This window comes from Engraulis encrasicolus, chromosome 2 (genome assembly GCF_034702125.1).
Source record: "Engraulis encrasicolus isolate BLACKSEA-1 chromosome 2, IST_EnEncr_1.0, whole genome shotgun sequence".
NCBI lineage: Eukaryota > Metazoa > Chordata > Actinopteri > Clupeiformes > Engraulidae > Engraulis > Engraulis encrasicolus.
In genome coordinates this window covers 23,708,791-23,729,324 of record NC_085858.1, presented here as the reverse complement: position 1 = coordinate 23,729,324, position 20,534 = coordinate 23,708,791, and the positions used below count along the sequence as shown (strand labels likewise).

Genomic DNA, 20,534 nt, shown 5'->3' with positions numbered 1-20,534 from the left:
GTAATACAACTCATGGAATGGACATAAAAAAGACATTCATTTATTTTGGTCATCGGTTCGAAACACACTTTGTATTTCCCAGTGTACATTTGATGACGTTTCTGTTATGGATGAACCCTTTTTATAATTGGAATTACAAGTTTTATAAAAATGCACCACTTTGTATGAGCCACTCATACACATTCCACGTACAAAGTTTATACTTTGTATGTTGCAGTATATGGAATTAGTATGTCTGCCTTGTTTATGAGGAAAATGAGGAATGGGTCACTTTTATAGTATGTGCCATATAAGAATTGTGTAATCCATATCCATATCACTCCAAGCTTTATATCTTTTCCATGAGGGAAATTGGGACATGAACTGTATTCCACTGGACTCCATGAAGTGTCAGTTCTTCACCTGTTGGGTTTCATTTTGCACTTAATAAATAGCCATGATTTATCACACCAAGAAGGCTTTACGTAAAACTAATTCATAACCATATCCCAGTATTAACCACTTGGTGAGGGTCTGCCATCATCAGTCATGTCCTTACATCGACCACATAAACATTTGGTGAATCAGCACTTCACATTTCATTAATCCACAACAGAGTTTTGTGAGCAGGGAAATCATTTCTTCTCAGTAAACCATTCATGATATAAAATGTAACACATGATCAATACCATTGAGATAGGTATACTGTAACGCAATTCAGTCTTCTTCATGTTACCCTCAATGCCATCCCATTGCAGACGGTTAAGAGATTAACCAAGGAATGTAGAGATGAAGACACTGGTGTCCAGATTGAGTGTGGCATGCCACCAACGGTCAGGAAAATATAGCACCTAAAAACACACAAAGATGATATGCTCAAGAGTGTAGAAAAATCACATAAACAGTAAACTGTTCCCAAAGCTCGAGATGAGTTTGTAAAAGTCATTCATCCTTGCCAAATGTAGACAGAAGACCGTAGACTCTCAACAGAGATAGATGCTAAACACTATGACAACCGACAGTAGACAGAGACATGATGCTACAATAGAGCTCTGACCAGCTGTGTCATCGCAGCAGCATGAACGCATAATGAAATTCAAGGTAAAAACATGTCTGTATAGTATCACTGACTAATGATAAAATTTGACTGGTGCCACATGTGCCTGTGTAGAGAAATTAGCCGGTGTGTGCCCGTGTCCTCACCTCCCCTGGCCGGATGGTGCACTCCAGAGGCCTCTGTTGGATCCCCAGGCTTGAGTAGGCGTCTCTGACCCAGGTCAGGGTGGTGTGATTGGGGTGGAACTCCGGCTCCTCGTCCGGAGGGTAGAGGAACCAGCGCTGGGGGAAGAGATCACACTTGTCAAATAAAAAGCAAAGGGCGAGGGGTTCAAAACGCCACCAACGGGCTACGCTGAACCAGGTCATAGACACTAGTGACGAATGACTACTGATGTGTCCTTTACCTTGCGGCCGTAGATGACCTCCGAGTAGCCCGGTCCGTGCCAATGGAAAGGGACACCTGTGCCTGGACCTGCCACAGGAAATGAGACGTGACAGAACAACTGTGAAAATCATCATTGCAATAAATAGCATGGACAGCCATGGTTGCCAGACAGGGTGGTTACCTGCCCTAGGGGGCTGTTTAGGATGGATGATTATCTGCGGGTTAAAAATAAAACCATACTGGCGTTTTTTTCCCCTGTAGCTGTATGATCATAGAAATCAATAGAACTTAGTTCAAATTGGGTTTTTCAGCATTTTTTGGGCTAGAAATCATCAGTCACATGTGGCAACCCTGGCCTCAACAACAACATAAAAGTCAGTTTCTTTATCACTACAGACAGGTGATACCACTCTCACAGACGAAGCGGGATCATGGTTATCACACTGCACATGTTATCACTTTGACAAACACTGAAGTGCAAGCATGTGCAAGAGAGCAAACAAGCTGGTGGTAAGCATACAGTACCTGCAATGCCAAAGCTGTATGCTGGGTTGGTGTGAGGGATTTTATAGGGGGGTGCATGGTACTCGTCAAACAATGCTTCCCACTCTGTGAAGTTGTTGTCGCCAAAGAAGTAGAGTGTCTCTGGAATAAACAGTAGCAAAATTGATCAAGGAAATATACATCAGGGATGCTCACATTGCAGCCACATGAAAAGCTCCAGATGTGAAGAAAGACAATAAATAATGTTACACTGTGTGTGAATATGAACGTTTTGGTCTAGTGGGTTCATCTCACTCTCACCACTACCCAGCAACAGTGAGGCTGATGGCAAAAAAGAACATTTGACCCACTTTGATTTTTTTAGTCTTTTGATCTCTTTGATTTTCATCACTTTTTAAATGTATGTTGTCTTTTTCCTCTTTTTCTATTTAATTGTATTTATTTATTGATTCAGAGGGCCTGCACAAGAGTTCCTATATGTGATTGGACTACTAGTCCATGCACAAATGGCAAATAAATAACTTTGAACTTCTGAGTGTCTGCAGACTACATCTGATATGACCAACCCTAACCATGGCCCAGAATGTCTGCAGACGTTATATGTTGATGTGCTCTATAAACATGGTAAACACTCACCACTGCCCAGAGTGCCTGCCGACTGAGGTCTCAGCAGGTACTCCACAAACTCATCGAAGAGAACATCAACTGTAGGCGGAGATTCAGATTATGGAATTAAGACGTGGCCATTTTGTTGCGTGTACCATGCAAGGATGATGAGAGTACAAAACGTAAACATGTTATACCTTTCCTGTATGAATGTGTATTAGCTGTGCTGAGTCTCACTGTTTTGTCACGGTACTCCCTCAGAAGATTGTACTTGGAGCACAAGAATCGGAACCTCTGCAAATGTAACACAGGTTAGTCCTACATGTTAGGCCTACTATTTTGGAATCAGAAGAATGGTCCAAAGAGTGGAGTTTTTTGCGCGTTTCATCAGCATCTCTCACCTTGTTATCAGTGATGCCCCGAAGAATCACAGGTTTCACGTATGCATACCTGTGAAAGAACACATATGTCAGGAACAATTCCCAGTATTGTATTGTAACCTTCTGCATGATGTTTTGTGCTGCTAATGAACATTAATTCACGCGAGTCGGCGGTGCTTACTGTTGGAGAAACTGTGCGTAAGTAAGAGACGTGTAATGTATGACATCGATGTTACAGGGCCCCTCATCTCTGAGACTGTGGTTCCCCGATGACCTATGGATGTAGAGAGATAAACAAATAAACACCGGATGCTGCGAACAACCCGTTAGGCTAATCTGCTAGCCAAACAGATAACATCAAAACAATACAGTTAGTGTGGATCAGAGCCGTAGAGAAAGAGTTGTCCTGAAGCCGTTGACGGCCGCGGACGAGCATGGCTGCTCTACATCCGGGGTTTCGCCGTCACTTCATTTTGCTCAAAGGGTCCTGTGCAGCAACGGGGACGCCATTGAGTGTCGTTGGCGTGTCGACCACTTCCCAGGTAAGTTGATATAATAGGGAGATTAATCAAAGTTGTCTGTCTGTGTCAGCGTAAGCTATCACAAGTACAGTCTCTGAGGATGTAATTTTTCCAGTTTGGGTAATATAAAATCACAATGGTAATGTGAAAACCCGTTAATTGTGTGGTAGCGTTTTCAGCACGGCGCTTGGTTCAACTTTGGATTTTGACGTGTTCGCAAAACATCAATGCTACCTTTCAATCTATATTTTAAACGATGACATGTCACATATGTCGCATATTTTATAAGATACCGTCCTGTTGTCTTCTGTCAATATCCATACAGTCGTTATGTTTGATTTCAGAGCTATTTGCTTACGGTCATTTTATAGCTAATGTTTCTAAGCTAGCTGAAGGCTAATGTCAACAAAGTTATACTAGTTGATGCACGGAGATCTTTTGTGCTAACTAATTAGATCCAGTAATGGACTACGAGGCATTCCAAATGCTGATGTTCATGGCTTCAGGTATTACTTAAGTAGAATTTGGGATTTTTGTGCCATTGAGTGTCTATTGTGTCGTGTGTCGACACAGGCTATCACAAGTACAGTCTCCGAGGATGTTTGTTGTTTTTGGGTAGTATACAATGGTGATGTTACCTGCTCATTTGTTATGCTGACATTAAGCTTACATTACTCGTGTATCTTTACGATAGCTAGATTCACAATGAACTGCGAGGCATTGAAATGCTGATGTTCATTTTGTCATTTTTCTGTTCGAATCTAGATTCTATAGCTATTTTAAAGCAGATGGTGTGCTGAAGCTGTGAGCTCGTGATGATCAGGGTAAAGTGCTGTTTATACATACCTGGGTATTTTGATAAACGAACATTTTCTTCTCTACGCTTAGCAAAATATTTTTGTTCACATCACAGGCAAATACGCATAAATATGCAGTTGAGAGCTGTCATAAATACGTTAAGCCTGTGCGCCGTAAGTGGAAGTCTGCGTTTATATACAAACGCTAACCGGAGATTTTAAAGAGTTTTTTTTTGGAACTTCATTTATAGAAGGAAAACCTTCGTTTGTGAACGAAAGGCACAACCGAAGGGGAAGGTCTTAATATATTTAAATACCCGGGTATGTATGAACAGCACCTGATTAGAGTGTGGTTCATATTATTTTCGGTCAGATATTAGTGTGTGACATTACCAAAAGAACTGCAAGAATTATTTTTTGTGTACTTGTGTATTAATACTACAATCAGTAAAATCATAACCTGGTAGCCTATTCGTCAACGTTTCAACATTGCAGTGTTAATATTTCAGTCGTTGAACAGTTTATGATTAATGCTTGCCTTTCTGTTTTAAAGCTTTCTGTTGGTCTCCCACCCACCAGCAAACTGAAAACCTGCTGGAGCACTCCTGGCGTATTTCCCAATAAGTTGTAGACTGTTGTGATTCAAGCTGGAAGACACAAACCACTCATATGACCAAAAGTAGAGGGTTTTTTTATCAAAGGGGAAAATGCAGGCACAGTGCCCTCATGCCAGACATAGTTTCTCCACAACAGTCTAATTATTGCAAACACATCAACTGTAAAGTGTTTTGGAGACAAGAGAATATATGTAGTTAATTGAAATTCACAATCCAGCAATACAATGATAGATTCGACAAATTGTACTAAACTCAAAATGTAGGGATGTGGTGGGTGCAGTAGTATACTCATTTTTGCACTACCATAATTTCATAATTTCACTGATATTAACAATATTTTTGAATTGTAAGTTCAACTGTCTGTCAAACATTTATTCAAGTTTTACAACTTCATAGAACTTAATAATAATAATAATAATAATAATAATTGTATTTGTATAACACTGTTTCATACAAGGCATGTAACTCAAAGTGCAGTGCTTAACAAAATGGGAAAAAAAAAACTTCATTGTTAGAGATGGATTTAAAAGGAGAGGTATAGAGGAGAGAGCAGAAAGTAATGTCATCGTTAACTTTAGTTAACAATTTTAAGTAATGTCATTGTTAACTTGGTTAACAATATGATCTACCATAAAAGACACATTTTGATTCAGTTTGGTTATATGTTGGTGGAGACCGCTACAGCAGGCTGGTGCAGGAGGTGGTGTTGGTGGAGACCGCTACAGCAGACTGGTGCAGGAGGTGGTGTTGGTGGAGACCGCTACAGCAGACTGGTGCAGGAGGTGCAGACTGGTGGTATTGGTGGAGACCGCTACAGCAGGCAGGTGCAGGAGGTGCAGGAGGTGCAGGAGGTGGTGTTGGTGGAGACCGCTACAGCAGGCTGGTACAGGAGGTGCAGGAGGTGGTGTTGGCCGCTACAGCAGGCTGGTGCAGGAGGTGCAGACCGGTGGATGTTGGTGGAGACCGCTACAGCTGGCTGGTGCAGGAGGTGAAGGAGGTGGTGTTGGTGGAGAACGCTACAGCTGGCTGGTGCAGCCTGGTGGTGTTGGTGGAGACCGCTACAGCTGGCTGGTGCAGGAGGTGAAGGAGGTGGTGTTGGCCGCTACAGCAGACTGGTGCAGACTGGTGGTGTTGGTGTTGGTGGAGACCACTACAGCAGGCTGGTGCGGGTGATGTTGACGTTTCCCTCCAAAAGAGTAACTGCAATGATATTACAGTATTACGGTATTGACACTTCAATATTTTTACATGACNAAAAACAAACCGAACTCGTTTTTTTTGGGGGGGTATAATCTGATATAATTACCGTAAAAGGACGCTCTCGCTCAATGAAATGTGCAGACCGGTGGTGTTGGTGGAGACCGCTACAGCAGGCTGGTGCAGCCTGGTGGTGTTGGTGTTGGTGGAGACCGCTACAGCAGGCTGGTGCAGGAGGTGAAGGAGGTGGTGTTGGTGGAGGCCGCTACAGCAGGCTGGTGCAGGAGGTGAAGGAGGTGGTGTTGGTGGAGGCCGCTACAGCAGGCTGGTGCAGGAGGTGAAGGAGGTGGTGTTGGTGGAGACCGCTACAGCAGGCTGGTGCAGGAGGTGAAGGAGGTGGTGTTGGTGGAGACCGCTACAGCAGGCAGGTGCAGGAGGTGCAGACTGGTGGTATTGGTGGAGACCACTACAGCAGACTGGTACAGGAGGTGCAGGAGGTGGTGTTGGTGGTTTTGCCCACAGAATCTCTGCTCACCCTTTTTCCCCCCTTACCATTCTTTGTTAACCCCAGAGATGGTTATGTGTGAATATCCCAGCAAATCAGTCTTTTCTGAAATATTCAAATCAATCCCTTTCAGCACCAACACCCATGCCATGTATTTAAATAAATCTCTCTCTCTTTTTTTTCTCCTGTCTGCTCCACTCTGGTCATAGGTTGATGCTTTCAATGCATTGGAAGTTCCAGCATGTTTCCAGTTCCAGTGAATTCCAATTCTTCATGCATTATTGATTTCACGAACACACACACAAAAGCACACACACACACACACACACACACACACACACACACACACACACACACACGTCTTGTCATGTACACAGACATGCCGTTTTATTCATAGTTATTTTGTTTGGGTTGTTTATGTTTCTATACCAATATAACTATTATTATTTGGAGTAATTTTTCTTTCAAATAAAAGATTGAACCATTCAAGCACAGGTTGTACAGCTGTGGGTTATTTACTTCATGTTCATTGCATCATGTTCATGTTCATTTGCATCCTGCATTGAGTGGTTTGGCAGGTCTGATGATGACTAGCATCATAAAGGCCGAAAAATAACAGTAATGTTATATTACTGTAGGCCTACAACTGGGACATGCTGTGTTTATATATATATATGCGTGTGTGTGTTTATTTTTTTATGTATTGGAAGTATTTTATCCATTAAAATATCCTACTGTAAATCTGCTGAATCCAAAACAAATAGACAGTTATCAAGGGCTACGGACAATTAGCATCTCAATGGTAAGTAATGGAGCTTCCTAGCTAAGATGACGTTTCCCTCCAAAAGTGTAACTGCAATGATATTACAGTATTACGGTATTGACACTACAATATTTTTACATGACAATGAAGGCCATAAAATGGCCTACAAAAAACAAACCGAACTCGTTTTTTTGGGGGGGTATAATCTGATATAATTACCGTAAAAGGACGCTCTCGCTCAATGAAATATATTGACAGCTCCCGGTGTATAGGACCCTTCTGCGGTGGGCGTAGACTACGCAAACCACGTGACCACTCGTCGGCAAAGATCAAAGGATGATCCAACTCTTTCTCTACGGCTCTGGTGTGGATGAAGTTGAACTCATTTGAACTCACCAGCCACCGTCATCACCAAATAGCGCGCTCTCGCGTGCGACCAATAACCAGGCCGATAGGACAGAGAGAAATATACATGTCACTTTACGTCCCATTAAGTCAACTTAGTTCAAGCATATTTCGTCTCACACAACCTGCACATCTTTCCTGGTGATACTACTCCAACATGCATTAGTTCTTTCTACCCACTGGCCAATGAACAAAGGCCACACAAATGGAGAGGCGGAACTTTCGTTTTCCAAGCCACGGAGCATGCTGTGCCATAGAAATAATTCTGTAGGCCTATTTATAAAAAAGAAAAACAAGAAATATACTCAACACATTTTGGTAATTTATTTTAGGACCATTTTAGACATAGTTTAACAAGTTTTATTTATGTGTCACACAATGAGCTACTATTTTGGACAATAGTTATAACATGCGCATTACTTATTTTTGGGGTCGGAACTCTTGTAGGCCGTGCTCTACCGGAAAGGAGAGAGCTACGGTATGTTTTGAAGGATGGACTGAAACCCACTCCTCACTCCTGAAGGTTGGACTGCGGATGCGATCTCTGCTTGACATTACACACGGTCAAATTAGACATTTTTAAACTTTTTGGGGAAAATATTCAACCTCAACACAAAGCAGTTCAGAGACCATCTGCTGCCTAAATACCGATAGTCCAATGTAACGGCATGACTTTCATTTGTCTCATTAATCACTGTTGTCATTGCAGTGACATGCTCATCCACAGAGTAAACATTGCGTCGTGACCAGTATACTCTAACCCTGCAAAGGTACAGTGAACACAACAAGTGTACTTAATTACAATGTAATTACAAGTGGCTTGACAATGAAATGAATTGCACATGTATCGACTGTTTGAATGGACTGTAGTGTGTGTGTGGTACTACAGCACCTGGCAATCACAGTCTACCAATCCATGGAAGTGAAAGTGACCACCTGTGTTTGTTGTATCCTTTCTGTTGCATTCTCTTGTCTTTTAAGACATGGAAACAGACAGCCCAGAAGAGCTCCTCTCTGAGGTGAGAGAGAGACGTCTGGGAGTTTGGGGGGTCTTGCAGATCGCTGCTGGAACAGGTGCAGCAGTGTATGCCATGTGGGCTGGAATTCTTATGCCAGGATTTCGCAAAGTTCCTCTGAGACTGCAGGTGAGGTCATTCATTCCACTTTGTACACTACTTTTGTGCAGAAGTTGGTGTAGAAGTTGTTGTGTGTGTATGAGATTGTGTTGGGAAGAGATGTTTATTACACATTAAGCGGATCCCACCACACATACCAATGTTGTATTTCGTAATGACTCACCATTATTCCTCACAGGTGCCTTACTTGCCAGCTAGCAGGGCTCAGGTGCGAAATGTCATGACCTTGCTACATGGAAGGTCAGGAAATGTGGCCGATCTTGGCTCTGGAGACGGAAGGATTGTGAGTATGACTAAGGTCACTTTTACTGTAAATCGTTTTGCTCATTTGCTCAATCTACACAGTCACAGTTATATCCACATTTAGAGTAGAGTAGAGTAGTAAATGTAATCTAGATGCAGTGTCAAAACATAGATCAGGTAAAGGCAAAAATAAACCACACACCTTATCAATTTTATTATTGCGTGACGTTTCGAGCCACCATGGCCTTTCCTCAGACATCATGTCTCTAAAAGGGAGCTCAGCTGTGTGCTGTTCATCTCTGCCTTGCATCGCTCAAGATACCCACAGCGATTTGCGAGTGCCAATTACTTGAACACTATATTGCTCTAGATACATGCAGCCTGCCAGTACTGAAGAGCCGACCCATATGGGTCTCCTGAGTGGAGTGGGAACACTGACAGATTGTCCATTGAGATACCATTGTTGCCTCTTACTCTTACTGCAGATGGGCCCATGGAGGACCCTTTGCTAAAAACACTCAACTATATCATGACAACTTCCCTATGACAATGCAGAGAGTCTTAAGTAACCAATTAAGTCTTGGTCATGACCATTTTAATGACAATAAGGTTAAGACAGAGGCTCTGTGCTAAGGGGTTAAGATGTGTTTTTTGGAGTTTTGGTGTGCTTCAAATTTCAAATCCAAAAGTTCTGCAACATTAGCGGACACATGACAACAATACAGCACTGTGTAGTTTCACTCAGGGTAAAGCAATGTGCGCGTGCGCACGTGTGTGTCTGTGTGTGTGTGCGTGTGCGTGTGCGTGTGCGTGTGTGTGTGTGTGTGTGTGTGTGTGTACTGTACAAGCAGCCGCATAGCAGTTTGTTTATTCCTTTTCATTCCTCAATGCGGACACAAGTTGGTTAGCCTAAGCAATAGGAGTTGTATGTTAGAATGTGGATTATTGTGTTATTTCATACCCTACATACTACTATATACAATGGATATTATAAATAGTATATATAGTGGACTGCAAGCCCACCTTGGAAACTCCCATTGGCATTGTGATACAGTTTCATTTCATTTCATTTCATTTATTATTTATTTAGCAGGGACAGTGCACAATATACAATTGAGCCAGATTATAGCCACACGGCTTATTTTCATCTGTAGTCCCTGGACAGGAATTGGTGTTAAGCTAAAAACAAAAAGGATTAAAATGAATAATAATACAAGAATTTGATAATACAATTAAAAGGTGTCCAATGTGCAAATATAGGCCAACAATATTGCATGGCCAAGAAGGCATATCTAGAAAAACAAGATGAATGATAAAGTAAACATAAAACACCAAACATAAGATAAATGACTAAAAAAAATTCACATTGCTGCCTTGTTTTTAGCCATTTCTTGAGACCTGATTTAAAACTACTGAGTGTGTTGCTTTGCCTAATACCTACAGGAATACTGTTCCATAGCCCTGTTGTTTTTACAGTAAAGGCACTTTGACCAAAAGTGGTACTTCTAAACACACTTGATGAGTCCCCTCTAGATGATGCTCTTGTGTTGTTTTCTGCTCTACTCAGACTCACAAATTTCTTAAGGGGAGGGGGAGCAAGATCATTTACAATTTAAAAGAATAAACAGCAGTTTGAAAAAGAAATACAATTGTCCAGACTAAATAAACCATACTTCTGTATGATGGGACAGTGATGGTATAAATTCAGTAACTCCACAGCACACAGTGCTCACTGCACACAACAAAATTGCATTTATGCCTCACCCGTGCAAGGGGGCAGCACCCCAAGGGAGGTACCATGCAACGGGTACCGTGCTCAGGGTACCTCAGTCTTGGAGGAGGGGCAAGAGCTCTGGTTACTCTTCCCACCAACCTGCAGGTCAGGAATTGAACCAGCAACCTTTCGGCTACAAGTCCTACACCCTAACCGCTGACCCATGACTGCCTCCGCTTACCCTTGACTGCCCATATAGGGAACTAAGCTTCTCATTTAAACCCTTTTCGCAGACCCCCTGTTATAATCTCACTGTCATAAAAATTACGTAGCCCCTTAATGCACGCTGTACCTCCTGAGGCATGCTGTAATAGACATTGAAAGTTAACTACTTTAGTACTACACTACTATGACAGTGCACAAGGCCTTTAGTAATACCAGAGATAGTAGAGAGAGAGAGGTTCCATTGGCCCATTGTTTCCGGGTTCTATTACTGAGTGCGTATACATGCAGTTCAGTATCCCGAATATGAGGCATATCCCGGTTATGATCATATTCGGGATAAGGTGTTTATATGAGCACAGAACGTAATATCCCAGTCAACATTCTTGGCAGTTGTAGAATTCTCTTCAAATGCGTGTAGCCTGGAAACCAACGACAGCGTTCTATGGGAAGCCCCTGTATCCGGGATAAGGTGTTTACATGCGGCCGTATCCCGGCTTCTGTCGGAATACTCCACCTAGCATATCCCGATTTCTCAGTATCCCGAATAAGGGCTTATTCGGGATACTGACGTGTTTATATGCTCAAACGCAAATTCGGGATACTTAATATCCCGATCATATTTGGGATACTGAACTGCATGTATACGCACTCATTGCAAGGGGGAGGGGGGGGGATCCCCCTTTAGGCAGACCTAGGCAGACCTAAGGACTGTTCTATTCAATGCTAGGAGTATTATGACACGCCTCTTTAGGCAGACCGGAACCTGGTCACGTTAGGTGCCCATAGAAACCTATTACATTGGCATATCTCTATATACTTAAAGAATCTCTGGTAATACATTACGACTTGATCATTGCCATTCTGGTAACAGCGAATTTATAATGCTGTGTCTTAAGGGGTTAAGGCTCTCTGTAATGTCATAGCAATGTTGTTATAGTGTACTTGAGTTTCCAGCAAAGAACAGATCGGCCTGCCTACAAGGCCATCTGCACAAAGAGGCTACGTTGACCTGGACACCCTCTGTCATTATATAATGTGGCAATTCATTTTCTCTGACCTATTGCATAATACTTCTCAGTGGTTCACATTTATGTGGGCCTTAAATTAGTGTGGACTTTGTTCCCATGATGAAGTAAGCAATTATAGCAATTAAAGGGCAGTCATGGGTAAGCGGTTAGGGTGACAGACTTGTAGCCCAAAGGTTGACGGTTCGACTCCCGACCCGCCAGGTTGGTGGGGGTAGTAATTAACCAGTGCTCTCCCCCATCCTCCTCCATGACTGAGGTACCCTGAGCATGGTACCGTCCCTGCTCCCTTGGGGGTGCCGCACTGCTCCCTTGGGGTGCCATTGAGGACTGCCCCCTTGCACGGGTGAGGCATAAATGCAATTTCGTTGTGTGCAGTGTTCACTTGTGTGCTGTGGAGTGCTGTGTCACAATGAGAATGGGAGTTGGAGTTTCCCAATTGGGCTTTCACAAGATCAGTCAAACCACATTCTAGAAGTGAAAGATGCACTGTTTCTCTTTGAAAGAGCCTCAAGCCATTATATACACTATAGTATCCATAGGTATCCGTAGGTTTGCAAAGAGAAGTCAGAGACAATGGAAAATCATACAGTCACAGTTGCATGAAAACTGTTGCTACATTGCCGTTACATTGCATCTTGGCATCAAAACAGATACAGTTTCCAACCATCCTTACCTTTTGTATAATTATACCATTTCAACTGCATGAAAGAGCAGAGTTTCACCCAGCACTTTACAGTTAGGTGGCCACCTTGATAAAAAAAAAAAACACCTGCCACCTTGACTAGGTCCCCTGCACCAAGAAAGATGTTGCATGGTGAATGTACAATTCAAAGTAATTATCCAAAAGTGGATTAGCTGTTTATCTTTTGGGGTTTTCACATCATATTTCACAGGAAACCACAAAAGATAAAAGTCCCATTTCTCTGATACCGGCTAACCTTACACCACTTGATGATCTACTGGAAAGACTGAAGAGAATGCACATTTTTACCCTTTAAAGGTCCCCCTGTAAAAGTTAACAACATTTTGGTTGGAGATGGAAATTGTTCATGTTTTTCCTTTGAGGCAATGCCTGCAGTCCACTGTAAAACCACACAGAACTATCGTTTGTGTAAATGAACTAGACATGTACTCCATGAAGGTGAAAATGCAGCATCTTGCTCATCATCATCTGCAGTCAGGTCTGCCCTGAGGACAGTGGGAAAGTGTTGTAGCCTCATACTGAACACTATTCCACCAGTGAAACGCTGTGCTAATAGTTGAAAAGACATTACTACCATAGTACTACACTACTACAACATTACACAGAGTCATTAGCGATACATTATGATGTCATTACTCCCATTGTGGTAACATCAAATTTATATCGTGGGCCATGTCTTAATAGATTATTATAATGTGTGTGTGTGTTTGCTTAGGTGCTTGAAGCGTTCAAAAGAGGCTTCACTCCTGCGGTGGGGTACGAGCTGAACCCTTGGCTTGTGCGGCTCGCCAACTTCCATGCCTGGAGAGAGGGGCACTATGGGAAGGTGTCCTACCTGCGGGAGGACCTATGGAAGGTATCACTAAACATTTGCACGTGCAATTTCTGTCCATTACACATTAGTTACACTAGTGATTTATTTAAATGTGCTGTGCACTCATCATGTTGCACTACACCTCCTAAATTATATTTAAATGTAAATGCAAGATAACTGACGATGCTACTGGTTTGTTATTTGTAAGATTTTGACTGTACGTTCATGATCATCAAGTCACTTCATCACATGAAGTCTGTGCTCGGGAATAATAACTCTGGGTACTTTTAACTACAATATAGGTTCTCCAGTTTTAAGCCACTGAGTGTGTTATGCCTTCACAGGTCGATCTCACCAGGTGTAAGAATGTGACTGTGTTTCTGGCTCCAAGTGTGGTAAGTGTTTGTATTGTTCTTACTAGATTAGATTATACTTTATTATCATGCAAGCATGAAAATTGCCTTTGGTCTCACAGGGTAAAAAACAGGATATAAACACAGATAGACACAAATAGACAGAAAACACACATACAAATGCTGCATCCACCCCCCCTCCAACCACCCCTCCCAGCACACACATCATATGCAAGTCAGGCATTAGTTCAAAATATCTCTAGCTTTTTAGTCTACTTGCCAGGATAGGGGACCCAGAAATGTTTGGTACCCCAAAGTTTTTTGATGGAAATGTATAGTATAGGTCCCCAGTACATAGAAACTGCCGGATGCTACTTTGTAAATGTTGAGCATTTTTTTTTTAATAGCATAATTAGCATAAATTAACATAATCGCCTTTATGGCCTTATTACAGGATCAGTTTGACCAATCTACACAATCTTGGTGTGGTTTTGGGGGTTTTGGAGGATGCTGAATTCATTTGTGACATTTTTAAATGCCTGTCAGATTCAAAATGCCTCTTAATGTCAAGGGTAGACACATTTTATGCCTTTATCAGCTGATTTTGGCAATGTTTTTGGGTAATTTACATACCATAAACCTTACTTATTTCAATTATTTCTACCCATGGTCCTACTATATAAAGTAGATGAGCTACATCTATTGCCAAAGACATAGAATTAAGGTAGAGACTTGAGGTGCTGTAGTACAGCGGATGTGGAAAGTGAGTGAGGTCCTGCTTTTCAGGAGTTTATTTTATACAATCATATGAAACATTTCATGGTTTGTGCTAACTTCAGTTAGGTATTTTAGTTTGAGGATCACTTGTTTTTTTCTCACTTTTTGGAGGGGGGGGGGGCTATTGCATGTGTGTTTTTTTTTTTAGCATAATTAGCATAAATTAGCATAAGCGCCCTTATGGCCTTATTACATGATCAGTTTGGCCAATCTACTCAATCCTGGTGTGGTTTTAGGGTTTTTGGAGGATGCTGAAGTCACTAGTGACTTTTATAAAATGCCTGCCAGGTTCACAATTCCAGTCCATATCAAGGGGGGACTTGATAAGCTGATTTGGCAATATATTTGGTGAAATACACACCTATTTTTCACCAAATGTAGAGAATAGAATGAATAGATAATAGATGATAATCCAGGTCAAGTGTCATTCAAAATGGGCAAAGCCACTGTACAGAAACATTGTAATCACATAAGAGAAAAAGCAATTAAACTAAAAGAATAAAATAACAATAAACAAAATAATTATAGTAATATAATTTCTTAGAGCATACATTACAAATTTTATTGGAACACCATGTAACAAGGGTGCAATGATGGGACATTGTTCTCTATCAAAGAGGTATGACCTAAACCAAGAGACTAAAGGTAAAGCCCCTTTGAAGCCTATGATACGTAGACATATATCAATTACAACAGTAAGAACACAAACAACACAATTACTCACAACTTGGGCTGGTTGCTATGCTAGCCAGCATCCGTAACTATGACACTGTATACATAGCTTCTCTACAGAGCCATTATCATCATCGTCATCATCATCATCATCGTCACTGTTTTCATCTGCTATGGTCTCTTCTTCACCATGATCCCCTTGATTCTTGTAACCTGTTGTTATTGGTTAGGTATATTGCAACATGTAAGGATGAGGTGAGGAAAGCTGAGAAGAAATCAATACGCTGGACAATGGTTAGACTTGTTGCCCTTCCTTAGGCATCCATTTTCACCCTGATTGAAACTGGGACAGGATTCAGCTCATAGTCAAAGACTGTAGACAACTTTACTTTTCTCTGGGTTCATGCCATCAGCAGTTGAGCAAACCATGCATATATGACCATGCATATATGATCGACTTTAAACCCTTTTGTCTTTATTTTCATTGTCACAACTTTTTTTGAGATGGTTGCATGAAATCCCACCGGGTCATGTCTTTGTCCAATTTCCACTGCATCTTGCACATTGACCCTTTACATCTGCCACCTGCCCACTGATAATGTGGTGGAGGGTTGTGGAGTCTGTGGTGAGTGAGTTAGAGTTTTCTCATAACATTGTCCCTCCTCATCCTCTTTGTGTATATTGGGCTTCATGGTTTTATCCAGTGCTTCTGTATCCATCTCACTCAATGACTGGGACAAATGGGAACTGAAAGAATGCTTCATCCAGCTGAGTGGTGTTCTCACCACGCTATTTCAGCATCTCCTGGACCCCTGACCAATGGAGAGAATCCACCATCATCCCCATCCCGAAGAAGTCAACTGCTAAAGATCTCCAGGACTACAGACCAGTGGCATTAACATCTGTGCTGTGCAAGTGTATGGAGAGATTGATGTGTGGCCTTCTTTCCTCTATGGTGTCAGACCAGCTGGATCCACACCAGTTCGCCTACAGGGAATGCCGGTGTGGAGAATGCAAGCCTCTCACTTCTGGACACAGTAGCCAGGAACCTGGACTCAATACACCCACACACCAGGATCCTGTTCACAGACTTCTCCTCTGCATTCAACACTGTGCATATTGACACACTCCTCCAGCAGATCTCAACTTCAGATCCATCCAGCACTTACCCAGTGTATTAAATATTTTTTGCTGGACAGACCACAGCAAGTATTTTTCAATGGGGTAAATATGCTCATGACATTGACTTGGTGGCACATGTCTGTCCCTGATGCTCCAAATCGCTTCCTGGAGGTAGTTGACGACCAGCGCGTAACTTTGGTAGAACTTTCCTTTGAGCTGAAAGTCTCAAAGTCAAAGGAGCTGGGGGCAGAGACAAGACATCAACTCTGTTCCAGCCACTCTCCATCCAAGGACAGACAGTGGAGTAAGTGGAAGTTTTTAGGTACCTAGGCACCGAAATGGACACCTCCCTGTCTTTCTCACAGCACGTGGACTTGATATTTAAAAAACCTACTTCACCTACTTAGTAAACTCAGGACATTTCAAGTCAGCAAGGACATATAGTTATTAGTACCATTTCATACCTACCTAGATACTCACTTAAGAACCTTGGCATGAGCTACAGTAACATACAGGATTTTTTAAAATGAAGCTGTACATGATTGTCTGTCAGATCAAATGGCGTGATCCACAACAATGATCAGTCATACAGAGACCTGGGATGATGCAGACCCTCCTGTCATTCATTGGCTCATTCGGTCATATGATTAATTTAATTGGCCTGGAGGAGCTCATAGGGACTGCATATGGAGGTATGACCTCAATCTTAAATCAGGCCTGGCTCATGAACCGGCTATGGGTAGATTGCTTCATCACCCCAGCGTTCATAGCTCACAGAATTGGCTCTTTCAACAACATTGTCTTCAACATATGCTACCAGATGCTTCTGGTCAGCACCCTAATGCAAGTTGGATCACACCTGCTTGTTATGAAGAAGAGACCATAACAGATGAAGACAATGACGATGATGATGATGGCTCTGTAGAGAAGCTATGTATACAGTGTCATAGTTACGGATGCTGGCTAGCATAGCAACCAGCCCAAGTCAAGTTATTGTGAGTTATTGTGTTGTATGTGTTCTTACTGTTGTAATTGATATATGTCTACGTATCATATGTAGGCATCAAAGGGGCTTTACCTTTACTCTCTTGGTTTAGGTCATACTTCTTTGATAGAGAACAATTTCTAATCATTGCACCCTTGTTACATGGTGTTCCAATACAATTTTTAATGTATGCTCTAAGAAATTATATTGCTATAATTACTTTGTTTATTATTTTATTCTTTTAGTTTAATTTGCTTTTTCTCTTATTGTGATAAAAAAATTCTGTACAGTGGCTTTGCGCATTTTGAATGGCACTTGACCTGCATTATCATCTATTATCTATTCATTCTATTCTCTACATTTGGTGAATAATAGGTGTGTATTTCACCAAATATATTGCCAAAATCAGATGATCAAGTCCCCCCCCTTGATATGGACTGGAATTGTGAACCTGGCAGGCATTTTATAAAAGTCACTAGTGACTTCAGCATCCTCCAAAAACCCCAAAACCACACCAGGATTGAGTAGATTGGCCAAACTGATCATGTAATAAGGCCATAAGGGCGCTTATGCTAATTTATGCTAATTATGCTAATAAAAATACACATGCAATAGTGCCCCCCCCCTCCAAAAAGTGAGAAAAAAACCAAGTGATCCTCAAACTAAAATACCTAACTGAAGTTAGCACAAACCATGAAATGTTTCATATATGATTGCATAAAATAAACTCCTGAAAATAAGGACCTCACTCACTTTCCACATCCGCTGTACTACAGCACCTCAAGTCTCTACCTTAATTCTATGTCTTTTGGCAATAGATGTAGCTCATCTACTTTATATAGAAGGGCCCATGGGTAGAAATAATTTAAATAAGTAAGGTTTATGGTATGTAAATTACCCAAAAACGTTGCCAAAATCAGCTGATAAAGGCATAAAATGTGTCTACCCTTGACATTAAGAGGCATTTTGAATCTGACAGGCATTTAAAAATGTCACAAATGAATTCAGCATCCTCCAAAACCCCCAAAACCACACCAAGATTGTGTAGATTGGTCAAACTGATCCTGTAATAAGGCCATAAAGGCGATTATGGTAATTTATGCTAATTATGCTAATAAAAAAAATTGCTCAACATTTACAAAGTAGCATCCGGCAGTTTCTATGTACTGGGGACCTATACTATACATTTCCATCAAAAAACTTTGGGGTACCAAACATTTCCGGGTTCACTATAGGGCCCTATGGGCTGGCAAGTAGACTATTTCCATAGCTTATTGACTATGGAAATTGCATTTGGAATAAAAGAATGTTTATAAATGTTCTTCTTAGCAATGAATGATCTGTAGCGCCTCCCTGAGGGCAGCAGTTCAAACTCAGAGTGAAGAGGATGGATGGGGTCATCTAAAATGTTCATTGTTTTCCTACTAAATCTTATACATTAAATAAACAGTTTAACCCAATCCCAATACACATTTTAAGGTTTCACTTATGTCCTGTGTGGATGCTGATGACATGTACGTATATACTGTATTTCAGCTCCCTCTTCTGAAGGACAAATTGCTGACTGAACTTCCTGATGACGCCTTGGTCGTCGCCGGCCGTTTCCCTTTCCCTGATTGGACGCCGTCACAAGTGGAGGGAGAGGGTTATGACCGAGCCTGGGCCTATAACATGCAGACTTTGAGACAACGCCACCACCCCAAAGAAGAAGTTGAAAAGGAGCCTTGAGTGTCATCATGAACTGGAAGATTATGCAGTGCCATTTCCTCTCTGTCTTCTGTGGCCTGTAGATAGCAGCATGTATTGTTCCACTTTTTTAAGAGATCAACGCTACATTTTATCCCCTGTCATAGCAACCACAACAGTAATAGCATGAGACAACACATTTCGCAGTCTGAAATGTACTCATGTTCCTCAGAGTGAACAATTACATAAGGGAAGAGACATCAGCGCTTAGATGAAGAACAAACTGTCTTCTACAAATCTACAGTATATGACTTCCTAACTGTGTGTGTGTGTGTGTGAGAGAGAGAGAGAGAGAGAGAGAGAGAGAGAGAGAGAGAGAGAGAGAGAGAGAAAGAGAAAGAGAGAGAGAGAGACTCACTACATTTAACATTTAGTTGTGGAATTCTTATACCGTTCATGCCCTCAGCCTTTTTTACCCCTTCTTTTTGTTCTCATGCACTTATACTTTAATTTAATGTGCATATTTATTAACTCATCAGGCTTTTAAAATGTTTTTAAAAACTTTTACTGTCTATGCTGCTGCTTTTTGACATTGAAGATAAAGAGTCTCATTGTGAGATACGTACATGCAGCGTTCTGCCTTTGTCACAAGCATTGCCTGCAACTTCAGGTTAGCCACTTCCTCTGACGAACAAAAAAAAATGGGGCACAAGAAAGGTTGCTCCTGTGTGTTACTGCAACTTCCTAGCCCTTCACATGTCTCCCACGCCAAAATCTGAAGTGACAAAATAAAATGTGAATGGTGAAAATGAATGGAATTAACATAAAATATTGTTCTTTATAGCCTATCTATGTTATAGTACCACATATACACTGTGTATTTACAATATATATATATACATTGTAGAAATTGTGTTTATGAAGCTCATTTCCCCTCCTATTTTAGCAGACTAGTCAAGTATATTGACTGGGTAATGGGATAAATCAGATATATTTAGTGTTTCCTTTGATAACTGAGCAGCATGTGGATACAGAACAGTCCATTGCATTCAACAGGCATAGGCTACCTAGTTCTCGGGCTTTGTGTCCTCTTGCTAAAACCACGTATATGAAAAATAAGGAATGAATAAATTGACAGCAGGTGTTTTCTTTAGGTAGCCTACTCTGGCAGGAGGTATGTCACCGCATTACAACCATCCAATCCTGGATATTATAATCCACACATAATCACAGAAGGAGGTCATCATAGGAGACTGGACTGCATGAGCCAACTGGACACCTCTGTGCACTCATCTGCTGTCCCCTGCGGTGACTGCATGCCCTCCTCTAGCTCAGGTGAAACTATTTCACTACCAGCT

General features: G+C 41.6%; 2 protein-coding genes across 3 annotated transcripts; one reads left to right on the top strand and one right to left on the bottom strand.

The window, feature by feature from the left end:
- Positions 1 to 18: 18 nt before the first annotated feature.
- jmjd8 (jumonji domain containing 8) lies at positions 19 to 7,934 on the bottom strand. The gene is made up of 9 exons (XM_063184156.1): positions 7,710 to 7,934; positions 3,095 to 3,187; positions 2,935 to 2,983; positions 2,731 to 2,827; positions 2,564 to 2,632; positions 1,949 to 2,068; positions 1,443 to 1,510; positions 1,183 to 1,317; positions 19 to 830 (listed from the first exon to the last, which is right to left on the bottom strand). Exons 1-9 carry the CDS (start codon positions 7,802 to 7,804, stop codon positions 750 to 752), a joined length of 807 nt encoding a protein of 268 aa, XP_063040226.1. The 5' UTR covers positions 7,805 to 7,934; the 3' UTR covers positions 19 to 749.
- Positions 2,826 to 19,989, top strand: antkmt (adenine nucleotide translocase lysine methyltransferase). 2 transcript variants are annotated; one of them, XM_063184175.1, is made up of 7 exons: positions 2,826 to 2,844; positions 8,428 to 8,488; positions 8,700 to 8,863; positions 9,033 to 9,137; positions 13,483 to 13,623; positions 13,926 to 13,976; positions 19,027 to 19,989. In XM_063184175.1, the coding sequence occupies exons 3-7, from the start codon at positions 8,702 to 8,704 to the stop codon at positions 19,216 to 19,218; spliced, it is 651 nt and encodes a 216-aa protein (XP_063040245.1). In that variant the 5' UTR covers positions 2,826 to 2,844; positions 8,428 to 8,488; positions 8,700 to 8,701; the 3' UTR covers positions 19,219 to 19,989. The 2 variants fall into 2 exon arrangements, with proteins under 2 accessions (XP_063040245.1, XP_063040238.1); XM_063184168.1 differs by lacking the exon at positions 2,826 to 2,844 and adding an exon at positions 8,160 to 8,241.
- The last annotated feature ends 545 nt before the right edge of the window (positions 19,990 to 20,534 follow it).